This window comes from Melopsittacus undulatus, chromosome 11, assembly GCF_012275295.1.
Source record: "Melopsittacus undulatus isolate bMelUnd1 chromosome 11, bMelUnd1.mat.Z, whole genome shotgun sequence".
NCBI classification, from domain to species: domain Eukaryota; kingdom Metazoa; phylum Chordata; class Aves; order Psittaciformes; family Psittaculidae; genus Melopsittacus; species Melopsittacus undulatus.
In genome coordinates, this window is record NC_047537.1 from 14,449,127 (window position 1) to 14,465,841 (window position 16,715).

Below are 16,715 nucleotides of genomic sequence, written 5' to 3' on the forward strand. Positions count from 1 at the left end.
TGTCCCCCACACGTAACTGCCCCAGCCCAGTGGTTCTCATTGCAGCCTCTGACTCAGCTCCCAAAAATTCCTCTGCTCACATCATGCAGGAAACCGCTGCAGGGAAGTGGTGAAAACCTTGCAACAACAGCCTGGAACTTGGCTTCCCCCAGCCAAGGGGGGAGATCAAACAGCAGCACATTGGCTTCCATCACTCTGATGCCAGGAACACTCATGGGGGTGACTTCATGCCTGGGTCAGTGGTGTGTGTGTGTGTGTGTGTGGTTATTCCAGACTCAGCAGCTTCTCATGGGACATCTGGGAGTGTTTCCCTGAGCACAAGGCCTGACCTCAGAAATATCCCTGAGTCAAGCATCAGGAATGAGCTCAGCTGCTTCGAGTGAGCCCCTGTGGTCCTGGGCTGTGCTGAGAGCTTGGCAATGGGGGGTGCCAGCCCCCAGCAGGTCACAAAGCCTGGCTGTGATTTAGGAGCTGCTGTAACCCCGAGCTCCTCAGAGGTTAAGAACCCTCCTGGGTTAAGCCCTGTGTGAAGCTGGGCTTGTGGGTGATACCCACTGCTATGTGTGATACCCATTGCCACAGGTGATACCCACTGCTACGGGTGATACCCACTGCTGTGGGTGATACCCACTGCTATGTGTGATACTCATTGCTACAGGTGATACCCACTACTATGTGTGATAACCATTGCTACGAGTGATACCCACTGCTATGGGTGATAACCATTGCTACGGGTGATACCCACTGCTGTGGGTGATACCCACTGCTACGGGTGATACCCACTGCTATGGGTGATACCCACTGCTGTGGGTGATACCCACTGCTACAGGTGATGCCCACTGCTACAGGTGATACCCACTGCTATGGGTGATACCCACTGCTGTGGGTGATACCCACTGCTACAGGTGATGCCCACTGCTACAGGTGATACCCACTGCTACGGGTGATACCCACTGCTATGGGTGATACCCACTGCTGTGGGTGATACCCACTGCTACAGGTGATGCCCACTGCTACAGGTGATACCCACTGCTACAGGTGATACCCACTGCTATGGGTGATACCCACTGCTACGGGTGATACCCACTGCTATGGGTGATGCCCACTGCTATCAGTCACAAAGCCAGCATTGGGGCTGCAGCCACTTGCCAGAGTTCTGCCTCAAATCAGTGGCAGACCCAAAACCTGTGTCCTGGCTCATGCACCTCAGGTGGGATGTGATCCCAGTCGCTCTCCCCCATGAGATACCTGTTGTTCCTGTCTCCTCCTGCCCCAGTGTCTCCCTGGGTGACTGCCCCCCATGAACCCCAGTGGTGAGGGGCTGAGGTGCACTCATTGGCCTGCGTCTGCCCCAGAGTGGCTCCATCCCTGCCCTGGCCACTCCTGCAGGCACTGCCTGGAACGTTCCGACTGCTGCAGTGGGTGGCTGTCCCCCTGCCAAGCCTGCAGCCCTGCCAGCCCCGCTGCAGCACACAGCCGCGCTATTTCTGGATCCACCTTGAGACATGTACCTTCAGCAGCGGGAATGATGCTAAAACAGACAGATCCAGGATGAGTGCATCCCATTCCCATCCCCAGGCGGCTGCAGCAGAGCGGGCAGGGAGCTGGAGGAGCTGCTGTGTGCCTCGAAGGGAAACGCTGCCGTTCAACCTGCTGCAGAGCTGTGTCCTCTGCACGCCTCCTCCAGAGCCTGTCGCTGCTGTGTAGGCAGCAGGAGCCTGAAATCCAGGCTTGTCCTGGCATGGAGAGCCATGCATCAGCATGGTGAAGGACTAAGGCAGGGCCAGGAAGCCCCCAGCCTCTGCTTTCTTCCCCCATGACAAGCTCTCTCTGGGCACCAGCTCCTCTAAGCAGCTCAGGGCAGGAGGGAGCTGAGGGGATGTTGGATTGCCATGTTTAACCCTTGGCTGCTGCTTCTGCCTCAGTTTCCCCAACCACAGGAGCATCCACCACCCTCTGCAGGGGCACAATGCTCTGGATGTACACCTCTGCTTCCCCAGTGACATTGGTGAGGTCTGGGATATCCCACAGGCTCTCCAGGACAGGAGTTTGAGGGGTGTTTGCTCTTGAAGAGACACCGGTGGTTTCCATGGTCATGGCTGGACTGGACACCCTGCACTGGTGTTGTAGTGGTGGGGGGGGGGGGGTATTCACCACCCTCTGTCCCCACCGCATCCCCATCCCGCATTCCTGCACTGCTCTCTCACATACGTGGCCTCTGCAGCACAGGGAATGGAGGGGATCAGGACAAACCTGACCTGCAGACTGCTGAGCACCCTTCAGGCTGCTGCCTGGGTCAAAGGAGCTTGTTAAAGCTCCTGTAATTAAGATAGGCCCAGAGGACTGTTTATCAGCACTGAGGGCAAAGGAAGTGATCCCACTTCCACATGAGACATCGCATCTGGAGGCAAGCAAGCGGTATCCACGTGGGAGGGAGCTGAATCAACGCGTGGCTCTGGAAGCAGAGCAGAGGGACCCACGTGGGGCTGGTGGTGGGCACTGGGGTGTCCGTGGGACAAAGCATCCACCCAGGGTGGCACAGAACTGGGATGGGCTCACGTGGAGTCCCCATAGACCAGCACTGGCATGGAAAAGCTCATCATGGAGGTTGAGTTTGTGCTGGTCCCATTCTCCACCTGAGGAAAACCTGGCTGCAGCCCCCTCATTCCCTGCATCCCCACCATGGGCAGCGCTGCCTAAACCTTCCCATGGCACTACCACCTTCAACAACTCACCAGGAAGCCATTGTCAGCCCCTTTCCCAGCTCACAGCCGCGGCCAGCAGAGCCCAGCTGGGCATTCCACTCCTATTTAAAGCTCAGGCAGGGTAAGGGGACCCCTGCGGGCCGGGGCCATGGATGGATGTGGGGTGAGGACAGAGCCCGGAGCTGCCCCGTGCACCTGCGAGGAGCAGGGTGACAGCTCTGCTCTCACATCCTCCCACTGTGTCTCGTGCCTTCCTGAGCGGAAATCAGGAGCATGTTAGTCACCGAGGAGGGAGAGGGCCAGGTCAGGGCCCTGCACACCCAGCAGCCAGCGATTTCCTCCCATGACACCTTGCCCAGGCCCTGGGGCTGTTTACAAACACTGCCCAAACCTTACCCCAGGTCAGCTGTGGATGCTTCAGGGCCCCAGCTGAAAGCATCCACCAGCAGAAGGCTGGGAGCAGGGTTTGTCCCCTCCCCTCCAAGCATCTCTTCGAACCCGCAGCACCCAGGAAGTCTTTTTGGGAAGCGCAGTGTTCCAAACGCTGGCATCTCAGCTCTGTTTAGGTCACAGGCTGTGGCATCCCATGCCCTCCCTGCAGTTTTTGGCCAGTTCTGGCAGGATTAAGCAGGGCTGAGAGCTTGCTGTTAATTAAACTGCTGTGAGTGTGAGGAGTGATGCCTCTGAGCTGTGAGCTCAAGGCTATGGGGTCTCAGGCTGCTGCCAGCCCAGCAGCACATGGTGTGTGAAACCACCAGGAGCATGGCCACAAAGCGTGGGGTGAGGAGGGCCCAGGGGAGGTGGAGGATGGGACTGGGGCCTTCCTTACTGTTCCCATCGGCTTGTCCAGCGCTTATCACCTGCTTCCCTGTGCAGAGGCTCAGCTCTGAGAGCCGCCTGCAAGCAAAGCACCAGCTGGAGTATGCGGAGCCGAGCTACATCCAGGGGGAAGTGACTGCAACAAAAAGAATCCATTATTGAGCTGGGCCAGACCCCTGGAGCCCGGCAGCCCCTCGGGAGGGTGAGGTCAGTCCCGTCGCCATCAAAAGCTGTTGTCAGTGAGTTTTGCTGGCACCGAGCGGCTCCCAGCCTTGCCAGCCCTCTCCAGCCAGGTCCCTGGGCTCTGTCCCCAGCACTCTGTGCCCGCGGTGGGTTCACAGCACAGCCCATCTCCCTCCACTGTGCCCACGGCACCCTCCGACCCTCACGGGTACCTGATGGCAATTCACCAGTGGCATCATCCCCCTCCATCCTCCCTGCCGGAGGTGACCCCGCCGCTGTTCCCCTGTCCTCCACTGTGCTTTGATTTCCCCACTCTGCTCCTCTCAGCCCGTCCCAGCTGCAGAGATGTTGCTCAATGCTGCTCATGCAGCGTGGGGTGAGGGACCGGGACAGGACCCCTGCCCGCGGCGATGGCTGCGTTGCTGGACACGATCTGCTGCTCTCCCGGCGAGACCCGTGTGGTCGGTGCCAGGCCAGCCCCGGCACCACGGCAGCCCCATACCGGACACCCCCCCCGGGACAGAGCCACCGCGGCATCGCTTTGCCTCCGCACATCCCGTGCTCCAGCCGGACATTCCGGTGACCCCTCCCCGCTGCCCGGGGCGGCGCTTGGGGAAACTGAGGCAGGCGGGAGGGGTGCGTGGGGCTCTGGGCAGCGCCGGGGCCGGTCCCCGCCGCCGGGAGGAGCGGTGCGGGGGGTGGGTTACACTTTATGAATGGGGCCGCCCCGCCTGCCGTAGCCGTGCGGCGGGCGTCAGCAGCGAGCAGCGGCGGGCGGCGCTCCCCGGCGCGTCCCGTTCCCCGCTCCAGCGCCGATGGCCGCCGGCCGCCGCGCTCCGCCGGAGCCCGGGGGGGGGCCCGTGCTGCTTCAGGGCGTTTTCGGTGCGGGGCCGGGGCCCGGAGCCGCCTCCTGCTCGCTGGTGCTGACGGCCCGGGAGCTGCAGGTGCGGCGGCCCGGAGCCTCCTCCGGGGGCTCGGCCGGCCCCGACGCCGCGCTCCGCTTGGCCGATTGCGTGAGCTCCGCCGCCTTCCCAGCCGCCGCCTCCGCCGCCTGCTTCTCGCTCGTCTGCTACCCGCTCCGCGGCCCGCGCTGGGGCTCGCCAGCCCGCCAGCGCCTGGAGCGGACCTTCCGCGTCTACCGGGGACCCGACGCCGAGGGCAACCTGCGCATCGCCCAGGCCTGGAGCCGCCGCATCCGGGAGCTCTCGGTGCCCGCCGTGCCCGTGCAGGGCGGTGAGTGCCGCGGGGGGACTCGGGCACCGACGCGGACACGGCCCCGCTCCACCTCAGGGCCCGTCCTGTGCCCGGGAGCTCCGAAGGGATGGGGAGGGGGGATCCGCGTCCCCGAGGTGTCACCTGGATCGGAGGGTGGGGACGTGGGGACAGCCCCGGGGCTGCCTTAACCCCCTTTTACCCTTATAGCGAAGGGGCAGCAGGGCCTTGGTGGCCCCACAGGGGCCCTTTGCACGTCCCTGTCCCCCCTTCCACCCCCCACCCCCCGCCCCCCCCGGTTCAGTTCAAAGCTCCAAAGGGCAGAATTAAGCAAGAGAACCAAAGGAGCCATCGGTGCTGACGCAGGAGGGACAGGAGCCAGGCCCTGGCAGGTGAAGCCCCCCAAGATCCCCGGGGGTCCCAGAGCAGCCTCAGCCCCCCAGGAGCTGCCACCAGCTTCAAGGGGAGATGCTGGTTTGGGCCCCAGGTCCCCAGCTCTGGCTGTCAGGGCAGGGCTGGCGTGTGTTGGAACATCTGAGCAGGGATTCAATTATATGCACTACTTCATTTATTCAGCTGCTCAGTCGCACTGCTCAGACTTGGGAAGGAAGAGGCATGTGTGGTTAGGGGGATCCATCCTGTCAGATCCCATTTAGCCCAGCGCTGCTCTGCTCGGCTCTGAAAATGCAGCTTTTTTACATGACCTGCAGCTACAAAGCAACTTTCTGCTCCTTTTCACACAGAAGAACAAACCCCAGGAGAACGGGGCCGGGGCAGAGCCAGTTCCCCGGCCCCAGCTCCAGCCTGAACCGTGCAGCTGGGAGCGCTTGGAATCCCTCGCAGGCAGCGTGAGGGAGGTGCTGGGGCAGGAGCCTCGGGGGAGCCCGGGGAAGGAGGACGGGAGGAGGCGGTGCGGAGCTGAGGGCTCCAAAAGGATTTGCTGAACCTCCTCCCCCAGGTCGGGACGAGCTAAAAATGCCTCTCCCCACACCCGCCTGTGCGGGACAGATAAGGCCGAGCTGGGGCAGCGCAGGGTGAGTCCGTGCGCACCAATCCTGCCGCCCTGCCCTGCCCTGCCCGCACTGGGGAGCCCCTCCTGGGGTCAGCACTGGGTGAAGCTTCCCCCTCCTTACTTCACCGCACGGGTGAAACCCCCTCCCTCAGCAGGTTCTAACCCAGGGTCCCACCTGCAAACCCTCCCCAGGTTTGTGTCCCGATGGGGAAATCCAGCCCTGGCTGTGGCAGGAAGCTGCCGTTGAGCTGCTGGCACCGGCTGTGGTGTCATGGGTGCAGGATGTGTTCTGGGGACCCCTTTGCCATGCAGGGGTGACACTGACCCGGCCGCACGCCAGGGCAGGACTCCCTGTCCCCAGCAGCCTCATTCCTTGTGCCTGAGGAGCCTCCAGAAGGAGGCAGGGACACAATGGAGCTGGTGGTGGTGGAGCCATGCTCCCCGCTGAGCACAGTGGGGACACGTGGCACATGTGGGGCTGTGGGCAGAGGGGCAGAGCAGAGCCTGCTCTGGCAGCAGCTCAAGCCCCTTCCTCCTGCTGACTCAACGTCTGCTCACCCCAACCGCAGCCTCTGAGGCTGGAGGCAGCCGCATGGGGCCGGGAAGTGGCCGAGCTCTGCTGGGATGCCAGGGACCGGCCCTCGTTGTGCAACAGAAGGGGGATGCTGCTCACATCTGTCCCACCCCGAGCATCGTGCTGCTGGGCTCTGGCTCTGAACCAGCACTCACCACCTCAGCCTGGTGCTGCTGGTGCCACTGATCCTGCACCAGGACCATGGCCCAGGCCCTTCTCACACCCCGGTCCCAGCAATCTGTTCCTTGGGATGGAGTTGTGGCATCCCTCTGTGTCCCTGAGGCTTTTCCACACCCAGCCAAGGAGCAGATCCTGGGATCCCAGCTGTAACCCACTGCCCAGGGGCAGCACCACAGGTCCAGGCAGGATTTTCAGGCCAGACCCGTGTGTGCAGGGCAGGAATGATGTGGCTGGTTGGAGACGGTGTGGGTTTCAAAACAGCATTGAGATTCCTGAAGTGCTTCATGCTCCAACTGCATCCTCCAGGGCTGGCGGGGGAGAAAGAGGGAGGAAATCCCCCATCACCTGCCTCCATCAGCTGGGGCTGCGGCACAATCCCTGCCTGGGGCTCGGCTGCTTGATCCGAGGGGGTTTAGTGCTGGTGGTGACCGGAGAGGAGCGGCTGTGTCCAGCCCAGCCCTGGGTCACTGCCCATTATCCCTGCCCCAAGCTGGGGCAGCCTCTGCCCCACTGCTGTCCTGAGGGCAGCAGGTCCCTCATGTCTGGCACCCACTGATAAGGGGCTGGGGAAGGTGGGGGGCAGCTGATGCTCCCCCCAGCCCTGGCTGAAGGGGCTCTCATGGGCACAGCATTGCTGTGGCCTCGGTGGCAGGTCCTGAGCAGTCGGTGTGTGGACAAGGAGGTTTCCTGCAGGGTCATTCCTGGGGCCAAAGCCATCAGCCTGATGGTGCTGAGCGAGCGATGCTCTCCGTGCTCCTGGGGCTGGATGGGCACGGAGAGGGGATGCCACAGGGCAGCGTGTGCAGCTCTGCCTGCAGCTGGGGAGGCCCTGCTGTGATGCTGGGTGTCCCCAGCGGTGCCACATCCCTGTCCCCAGGCTCCCCTCTCCCTGCCCGTGTGCCTGGGGTGGGCAGCAGAGGGGGGTTCAGCTGCTCGTGTGTTCCAACAGCTCACATCACCCCATTGTGTGGATGGGGGGCAGGAGGACAGCCCCAGCCCCCCATGCTATCCGGCTGTGCCTGGGCTAGGTGGTGCTGGGATGGTGCTGGGAAGTGCCTGTTTTCCTGAGTCAGCTCCTGATGGAGGAACGATTTGTGCTGAGTCAGCAGGCACAGCCCTGGGCAGGCACCCACCACCCCCCTGGGGACCCAGAGCTGGTGGGGACCCCCCAGCCTTGCTTCATCCTGCAGGGCTGGGGGGGTCCAGAGGCACTGCAGGAGCTCGGGGCACAGAGCCCTGCTTACAGTGCCCAAGCAGCACTCAGGGGTCCTCCCTCACAGGGAGCACTGGGCCTGGGGGGGCAGAGGGATGTGGGGCCCTGCCAGGCTGTAACTGCAGCCCCCACACTAAACCTGAGCCCCATGGGGAGCAGAGGAGGCAGAGGTGTCTGTCTGACAGTGTAGGGGCTGTCCTGGCCCCACTCCATCTGGGAGAATGTTGGGAATTGGGATCTATGGTCCTCATGCCCCCTTGCTTGGCTCCTTGCACACTGAAGGACTGAGCTGTGGGGCTCAGCAGGGGAAGCTCAGCCAGGGGTGGGTTTCAAACCTCCCCTTCACTTCCACTTTTCTTTTCCTGGTGTGTCTGAAAGCGGAGCCAGCAGCATCCATAGCACCAGAATGTTCAGGGATGCTCCATGCTGCAGAGCCCTGGTTACACTGGATGCTGCGGGCTCCAGCCTGGGCATCAAACACAGAATCACAACAGTGAGGGTTGGAACTGCCAGGGATGGAGCAGTCACCGCATCTCTGGGCAGCCCATTCCTCACAGGGAGGAGCTTCTGCCTTATTCCTAACCTGAACTTCCCCTGTAACATCTCTGCTGGCTGCGGGACAGCCCAGGACGAGTCCCTGCAGGACCCTGTGTCCCCATCTCCTCTCCATCCCTGCCCACCTCCTATGGAGTTTACGGGGATGGGGCGCAGCTCCTCCTGCTGTGGGGCTGTGCTCACAAAGCCCCCTGAGCCCTGTCCCTCCCCACAGGTGACAGCTATGGGGTGCTGCCCCGGCCCTGCCGCGCGCTGGTGCTGCTGAACCCCCATAGTGGGGCTGGCCGTGCCCTCGAGGACTTCCAGGCTGTGGTGCAGCCCATGCTGGCCGAGGCTGAAGTCACTGCCAGCGTCTTCGTCACGGGTGAGTCCCCTCCTCCTGCCCCAGGCCCCTACCTGGGTGCTGCTGTGCTGGGCTCCTTCAAGGGGCTCGTACCCCCAGCATCACCCGGTTCAGACAAGCACGAGGGGTGGATTGGTGCTGCCCCAGCTCCTGCAGCCCTGCCTGGGGACACTGGGGCCGGGGGCACCGAGGTGATGCTCGGCTCTTTCTGCTTTACCCCACAGAGAGACCCCACCATGCACATGAGAAGGTTCGGGATGAGGACCTGTCGCAGTGGGACACGCTGGTGGTGATGTCCGGGGATGGGCTCTTGTACGAGGTGAGGGGCACCACGGGGTGCCTGGCTTGGAGGCAGGAAGGGGACAGCAAAGGGGAGCTGGCACCGTGCTTGGAGAGGGGCGAGCTCACCGTGACAGGTCCATGCAGGGACCCAGTGCGGCTCTGGGCCCACCGGGTCCCTGCCTCAAGCTGCCTCCATCCTGTAGGTGGTGAATGGGCTCATGGAGCGGCCGGACTGGGATGAGGCCATGAAGAAGCCACTGTGCATCCTGCCCGGGGGCTCTGGGAATGCCTTGGCTGCCTCCATCAACTACTATGCAGGGTGAGCCCTGTGGGGAGTGGGATGGGGGGGAAAGGCTCCATCCCAGCTGATCCCAGCACAGGGGAGCTCCTCTGGGTCCCCAGCTCCCTGCAGGCCGGTCCCTGTGAGCATCAGGCTGCATCCCCACATCCCCCCCATCCTTCCTCCTCTCCAGGCTCTGAGTCTGGCAAAGCTTTTCCCTAAAGGATCCAGGCAGAGCCGGTCCTGCTGCAGGACTGGGATTGCCCTGACTCAGCAGCCCCAGCTCGGGTCTGTCTTTCAGAGCTGGTTTATACTTCCCACCCCAAGCAAAACCTGTCCCAGCAGCTGTCCCTGAGGGACACTGTCACCCAGCTGGGATATGTCCTGACACACGGACACAACACCGGTGATGGGGCCAGCCCAAACTCACCTTTCCCCATCCCTCGCAGCAACGACCACGTCGCCAAGAAGAAGCTGCTGATGAACTGCACCTTCCTCCTGTGCAAGGGGCTGCACACGCAGATGGACCTGGTCTCGCTGAGCACAGCCTCGGGCAAGCGCCTCTTCTCCTTCCTGGGCTTCGGCTGGGGCTTCATCTCGGACGTGGACATCGACAGCGAGAAGTACCGCTGGCTGGGCAATGCCCGCTTCACGCTGGGCACGCTGCAGTGCCTGGCCAAGCTGCGGGTGTACCATGGCCGCCTCTCTTACCTGCCCCTCGGCCCCACGGCACAGGGCACCCCCCGGGACCCCGTCACCAACGGCCACATCCCACTGCCGGCGGGGACCGGAGCACCGAGGGCGCTGCCCCCCGACTCGCTGCTGGTGCCGCTGGGGCAGCCGGTGCCCGCGCACTGGACCGTGGTCCCCGAGGAGGAGTTCGTCACCGTCTATGCCATTTACCAGTCCCACCTGGGCACCAACCTGCTGATGGCCCCGGCGGCACGGCTGCACGACGGCTGCATCCACCTCTTCTACCTGAAGGCCGGCATCAGCCGCGCGGCGCTGCTCAGGATCTTCCTGGCCATGGCCAGAGGGACCCACCTGGACCTGAACTGTCCCCACCTGTGCTACGTCCCCGTCCGGGCGTTCCGCCTGGAGCCGCGCACATCTGCGGGCATCATGACGGTGGATGGGGAAGCGCTGGCCTCTGAGCCCGTGCAGGGGCAGGTTCACGGCCGCCTCTGCCGCGTCGTCTGCGGCTCCTGAGCTGCTGCATTCACCCACCCCAGTGCTGAGCTGCTGGCACGGCCCGGCCGGGGGGGCAGAGCCTTCATCCCACTCAGGAACATCCTCCTCCACCCATAGCAACAGCTCTCGGGGGCCACGGGTGCTCATCCCCTCGCTTGCCCCCATGCTTAGCTTTAACCCCTTGGGCCAGCCACCAGCGCTGTCCCACACCTGAGCCATGAGCCCCCATCAGGTACTCGGTGCCCATCAGGTGCTCGGTGTCCTACCCCGGTACGAGGTCCCAGCTGTGCCGGCACAGCCCCATCCCCTCCCTGGCTCAGACACACACGGGGGCATCGCTCATGTCCCCAGTGCCACCCGCAGGGAGGGTCAGGACCAAGATCTCTTGCTACAAGAACTTGACTTTTTGTAAGGATGTTTGTACCCAAAGCTTCCTGCAGAAGCAGAGTTTATTCTTGTGAGAGATGCAATAAAGAGCCGGTGTTTGCAGAAACTCCAGCCCCAGGCCCAACAGCCTTGGTCAGAGCTGCTCTCAGTGCCCTCTGCTCCCCTGTCCCAGCACTGCCACCTCCAGCCAGAGCCATGGTGCAGGAGATGCTCCCACAGGAGGTGTCTCAGAGGCAGGACATAGGGTGCTGTTCCCCCCCCCCTTGTTTTTGGGGTGTGATTGTGCCTCCCTGCTCAGCCTCATGCTGGAGCTGATTGAATGCTGGGAGCTCAGACCCACAGGGACCACAGAGGGGTTTGGGTTGAATGGACCTTAAAGCTCCTCCAGCTCCAGCCCCTGCCATGGGCAGGGACCCCTTCCACTGGAGCAGCTGCTCCAAGCCCCTGTGTCCAACCTGGCCTTGAACACTGCCAGGGATGGGGCAGCCACAGCTTCTCTGGGCACCCTGTGCCAGCGCCTCAGCATCTGCACAGGGAAGAGCTTCTGCCTAAGAGCTCATCTCAGTCTCCCCTGTTTCAGTCTGAACCCATCACCCCTTGTCCTATCACTACAGTCCCTAATGAATAGTCCCTCTCCAGCATCCTTGTAGCTCCCTTCAGACACTGGAAGCTGCTCTGAGGTCTCCACACAGCTTCTCTTCTCCAGGCTGAACAGCCCCAGTGTTCTCAGCCTGTCTCCATGTAAGAGATGCTCCAGACCCTGATCATCCTCATGGCCTCCTCTGCTTGCTCCAGCAGCTCCGTGTCTTTCCCATGCTGAGGGCACCTGCACCGCACAAAGTGCTGCAGAGGGTCTCACCAGAGCAGAGCTGAGAGGCAGGAGCTGCTGGAGGCCCAGGGGCTGTTCCTGAGCTGCCAGATCCCCGCGGTTCCCTCAGGACACCACCTTCTCCATGCCATCAACTACATCCCAGTGGGATCCCAGCACCGGGATGCACCCTGGAGCCAAAAGCAGGCTGGGGAAGGCAAGAAAGAGCGCTGAGAAGTACTCACAGAGGCAGGTTTCATGGCAAGTCATCTTCCCTCCTTTATTACACCCGGGTCAGCCAAACAAAACAAGTTCTGCAGGTAAAAAAAGTCCGAATGGGCACACAGCACTTGATACAGATACCGTAAGCAACCAAGCACCCACATCTGCACGGGGACGACACCTCTAAGCATGGCCTCAAGGGCAGGGCTGGGGCTGCTGTCTTCATTAAATACTGTACAGAACCAAGGCTACAAAGGGGGTTTGCATCGCTCCTTCCCCACGCCCCGCACTGCAGTTCCAGCCCGCTCCCATTGTACATGATCAGAGCCCGGAGCCGGGTTAAGGCTGACAAGAAGCATCATGCTTTGGCTTTTTTTGGCTTTTTTTTGGGTTTTATTTTTTTTCCCATTTTTCCCCCCCCAGTTTTAGCTTTTTAAAGTGTTCTCCTTAAATATTACATTTACACAAAATACACGGCTGTGCCCAGCACCCTGCCCCCAGCTTCACATTATCAAAAGCTTTAGAAAACGTGTAAACCTCTGTGCACACTTCAGATGGGGCAGTGCCTGGGGGGCACCGGCCCCTGCCCCACAGCCAGTGCACCCCACGGCCAATACACCCCATGGCCAATGCAAAGCTCTTGGTTCAGATCAGAGGAAAAAAGAGATTCCTTGGGCGAAGGGGATGACCTTCGCTGGGAGATGAGAGCAAAGGGTGGGCAAAGCAGGGAGCCCTGGAGCTGCTCCAGCCCCAGCCCTCAAGGGTTTTCTCCCTCTCTGGCCGCTGGGGCCACAGGAGGTCGGGGTCTGTGGAGGACCAACAGCAACTCGGTCTCTTAAGAGGTTTCATCCCTGGGCACAAGCAGCCTCCAGCCCTGTGCCCCAAGTGACCCCATCCATGGTGATGCTCCTGCTCTTTGCTCAAGGGATTCATTCCGTTAGCACCAGAACGTGGCCAGGAGGCAGCGCCCGGCTCGCACTGCCCGGGCCCCAGAGCACCCCCTGCACCCCAGAGAGGCTCTGCCCCACTGCTCCCCGGGCCAGAGCTGCTGCCCGAGGGCTCTGCCCGCAGCCAGCCCTGGTCCCTGCAGAGCACTGGGTGCAGGATGCGCCTCCCGCATGGGGACACCACAAGGGCTTTGTGCTGCCCAGAGCATGTGGGCAGCAGGGAAGAGCAGGCACAGGGAGCCGGGAGGGGGTTTGGGACAGGGGTGCAGGCTCTGAGGGCTCAAGGAGCAGGAAGCACCGTGCAAACGTGCTGAGGGGCACCAGCACCTCCCTGCTTCAAAATAAGAGGCCAGAGCCTGGCCTGGGCGAGGGGAAGGGACCAGAGCCACAGTGAGCAAGAGCAAAGGAGGGTTTGGCTCCATCCTCACTTGTGGCAGAGCCGTCTGCTCAGCCTGAATGGAGGACCAGCAGCTTCCCCCTGACGGGCTGTGCTCCACAGGGATGCCAGGTGGGAGCCTCTCCAATGCCTGAACGCTGGGCAATGCAGTGGTGCTGGAGAGCCACGTCCCAGCTCCAGAAGTGAAGGGAAGGGAGTGCACACAGGAGAAGAGTCTTCAGGAAGGGGCCTTGAGCAGGGCCCTCTGGCAAAGTCACTGATTCCAAGTGCTCAGGGTCAGCAGCTCTCACTGCTGGAGCAGGGGCTGATGGCACAGGCCCTGTCCCAAGGGGCAGTGGAGATCAGGGACAGGATGTGCTGTGCCCACAGTGGACCCAGGCCATGGTGGCAAGGGAAGGAACTGATAACAGTGCCCCAGCTGCTGAGTAACAGCACAGAACAGGCACAAACTGCTGCTGCTATGACAGGACCTCATCACTGCAATACAGCTCCTGTCCCGCAGGGGCCCAGGCTCCAACAGCTCCAAGACACTCATCTACAGCTGATGGAGAAGGAGCAGCCACACCAGGTTCACCACCAAGAGTAGCTTCGGGATCTGCAACGTGCCCCAGGACCACTCGCTGCTGCTGCCCAGGCGAGGCTGAGATCCAGGGGTAGGTTAGTGCTGTGTGACAGCCTGGATTGGCTGGGAATGAAGGATGCTGCTACCGAAGTGAGCAACAAGGGCAGACCCCTGAAGCCCATGGATCTCTAGAAGACAAGCAGCATGCATGGTGGGGGAAAGGGAAGTTTGTCTCACCCTGGCCAAAAAGAAGTGGGGATGGTGAGAATTGCTTCCAGGAGGCTGACAAGGAGTTGCAGAACCGCATGGAAACCCTGCAACACTCCCAGGGCAGCACAAGTGCCAGTTCAGAGCTCTGGTTCTGCCTACCAAGTCCTCACTGCCACAGCCTCACAGCTATCTGTGAACTAAGACCAGAGCAAGTCTGTATGGTGCAGACAACCTCAATGCAAACACAATCCCATGTCTAAGAACAGGAAAGCTGGGGCAGGTTTCATAAAACCCATGGTAATGCAGAGAAAAATGAAAGACCGGGAGGGCATTGCCCTTCACTTCCAGATCCTACAGCAATCAATCACTTCTGGCTTGAAGCCCACCAGAACAAACTGATGGGTGGGAAGAGTCCTTGTGTGGAAAGGTGCCCCAAGATGAAAGTGCAGAAGGGAATGTGGCTGCAAGCCTGCTTCTGTGCAGGTCTCAAATCTTACCATTGCAGGGTCAAACTTGCAAAAGGAACACGTACATGGGGCAGGGGGGAAGGAAGAAGGGCTGGGGCAAAGAGTTATTCATGCTTAGACAACCTTTCCTCGAGGAGCAGTCAGGCTTACCACCTTCTTTGGAACAAACCAAGCTGAGGAAGAAAAGCTGGAAGGAGAAGCAAGTTTACTGGTGACAGCATCTGCCTATTTCCTTTCTGCTGCTTTCCCTTCTCCCCTGCACCTGCCTGTCCCTAACCTGATGGTTTATTTGTCCTCTGTCCACTCTGGGATATTGGCCCCTGCTAAGGCAGCCCGGTACTGCTGCAAGACACCACGGATGCTTTTAATGAACCCCTTGGACAAAGGGAAGAGGGGGAACCCAATGTCAGGGTAACCACTCTTTTCTGGAAGGAAACTCCTGTAGCTCTTCCTCCTTTTCTTTGGTTTCACACTGGGCTGCACGGCAGAGTCCTGGGCAGCCTTCCCCTCGTCCGTTCGGTCTCTGGCCAGGTCTGCCCCCCTGGCTTGGGCTGTGCTCTCCGAGTCCGAGTACTGCTGGGCATCAGCAGCGTTGGGCATCGAGGCTGTGAACTCCGACTCATCCAGCTCCTCCTTCCCGTCCAGCGCCGAGTCAGAAAGCTCCGCGGCCGCTCCCTGCTCCAAACTGCTCCCGTATTCCCCCTGCGATCCCACATTGTCCCCCGGGCTCTCGGCCTGGGCGCTGCTTGCAGAGCAAAGGGAGGCAGAATCCGCCCCGTTGGCCTGTTCGTGGCTCCGCTCCACCAGCTCGTTGGTCTCCAGCCAGGACTCGATGCGGGACACCAGGCGCCAGCCGTGGCAGCGGAAGTGCTCCCGGATCTCGTGCTCGAAGACCTCCACGGGCCTGCGGAGCAGCTGCATCATGGACTGCACCACCCGGATCAGTGTCATCTCATTGTAGCAGCGGCTGTTCTCATAGCCCTCCTGCAGGCCCCGGTCACTGTCGAAGCCTGCCTCGTTGTAGTAGGGCTCGTTCACCAGGATGAGACCTGCCAAGAGAAGGGGGCACCAAGGGGTTAAGGGGGGGGAAGCTCACTGAATGCCAAGCCAAGGGACTGTCAAAGTGGTTGGGGTTCAAGGGGCACAGCCCCCCCCGCTGAAGCATCACCCACAGGCTCAGTGATGCGGGTGGCCCCAGGCCGGCAGCCGTGCTTTGACTTCAAGCAGGTAGCAGAGGCCAGGTTCGAAAACCTGGAAGGTGCAGAGGGTAGGGATCACGAGGATGGGTTGTGGCCTTCTGCTAGTGCGGTAGGGATCTCTGGTACCACCAAGAGTGGCATTCAAGACCCCTGGCTTGCAAGAATAGCCTTCTACCAGTGCGATGCAGAGGCACGCAACAGCACAGGAGGTCAAACGGGCAGAAGGGGAAAAGTTTCACATCTCCTTTCCCTCCCTGCCCAGCAAAGAACCCCATAAACACACCCAAAGCTTTCCATTTTCCTTAGTTTTTTTCCTCCTCTTAATGAGAACAAAGGCCAATCTTCAGGAGGAGGCTTTGAGCCGGCCACATCCTGTCCTGCGCAGCACAGTCCCGGCAGACAGCACAGTTTGAGACATGAACTAGTGGGACAGGTCACCCGTCCCAGGCCTTCTCCTGCTTGCTGCTGGTCTAACGCAATCACACGTGTGTGGCAATGGCACCAACACTGTCAGGCCACTGGCAGCCTGCCACTAACTGCATTAGAGCTGCAGGAAGTGAGACCATGAGCATCTCCCAGCCCAGGCAGGCGCAGGGGGAGAGCAGGTTCCTTCACTAATCCCATGCTGCTCCAGTAAAACACTGAGTCTTTCACTGCCTAAATCTGGATCCTCAGCTCTGGAAATGAGAAAAGTGTTGCTCTTGAAGTGTTACTCTCCCTCAGGCCTGTGAGACTTCAGAGGAGCAGGAGCTGCCTTGCTCTGTGTCACAGGTTTCTCAAGTCACAAGCCTGGGCTCTCCATATGGAAAAGTGGCTTTGAGGAAGAGATTTGATTTAGTCTGTCTGTTCCCAAAGCAGACACAGCAAAGCCCTATGGCAGGAAGCTCTGGGGCTGGTCTAGACACACCCTTCATTATTCTCTACATAGAAGGAGCATAAACACCAGCATCATGTGCAAAAACATGTA

The 16,715-nt window shown here is 61.0% G+C and overlaps 2 protein-coding genes across 3 annotated transcripts in view; one reads left to right on the forward strand and one right to left on the reverse strand.

The window, feature by feature from the left end:
- The first annotated feature begins 4,486 nt into the window (after positions 1 to 4,486).
- SPHK1 (sphingosine kinase 1) lies at positions 4,487 to 11,047 on the forward strand. Its single transcript, XM_034067624.1, has 5 exons — positions 4,487 to 4,940; positions 8,668 to 8,817; positions 9,021 to 9,115; positions 9,282 to 9,397; positions 9,808 to 11,047. Exons 1-5 carry the CDS (start codon positions 4,523 to 4,525, stop codon positions 10,565 to 10,567), a joined length of 1,539 nt encoding a protein of 512 aa, XP_033923515.1. The 5' UTR covers positions 4,487 to 4,522; the 3' UTR covers positions 10,568 to 11,047.
- Positions 11,048 to 11,998: 951 nt separating this feature from the next.
- UBE2O (ubiquitin conjugating enzyme E2 O) overlaps positions 11,999 to 16,715 on the reverse strand; it is a 64,417-nt gene continuing 59,700 nt past the window's right edge. For both annotated transcript variants that reach the window (XM_031044893.2, XM_031044894.2), the window contains exon 18: positions 11,999 to 15,598. In XM_031044893.2, coding sequence (XP_030900753.2) covers positions 14,835 to 15,598 — 764 coding nt within the window. In that variant the 3' untranslated portion in view covers positions 11,999 to 14,834. The remainder of the gene's footprint in view (positions 15,599 to 16,715) is intronic.

Excerpts from the sequence above, each read along its gene's own strand:
- SPHK1 (XM_034067624.1), top strand. The coding sequence starts at position 4,523 with ATGGCCGCCGGCCGCCGCGCTCCGCCGGAGCCCGGGGGGGGGCCCGTG. Across the intron at positions 8,818-9,020 it reads TGCCAGCGTCTTCGTCACGG|AGAGACCCCACCATGCACAT; the intron begins GTGAGTCCCCTC and ends TTTACCCCACAG. Across the intron at positions 9,398-9,807 it reads TCCATCAACTACTATGCAGG|CAACGACCACGTCGCCAAGA; the intron begins GTGAGCCCTGTG and ends CATCCCTCGCAG.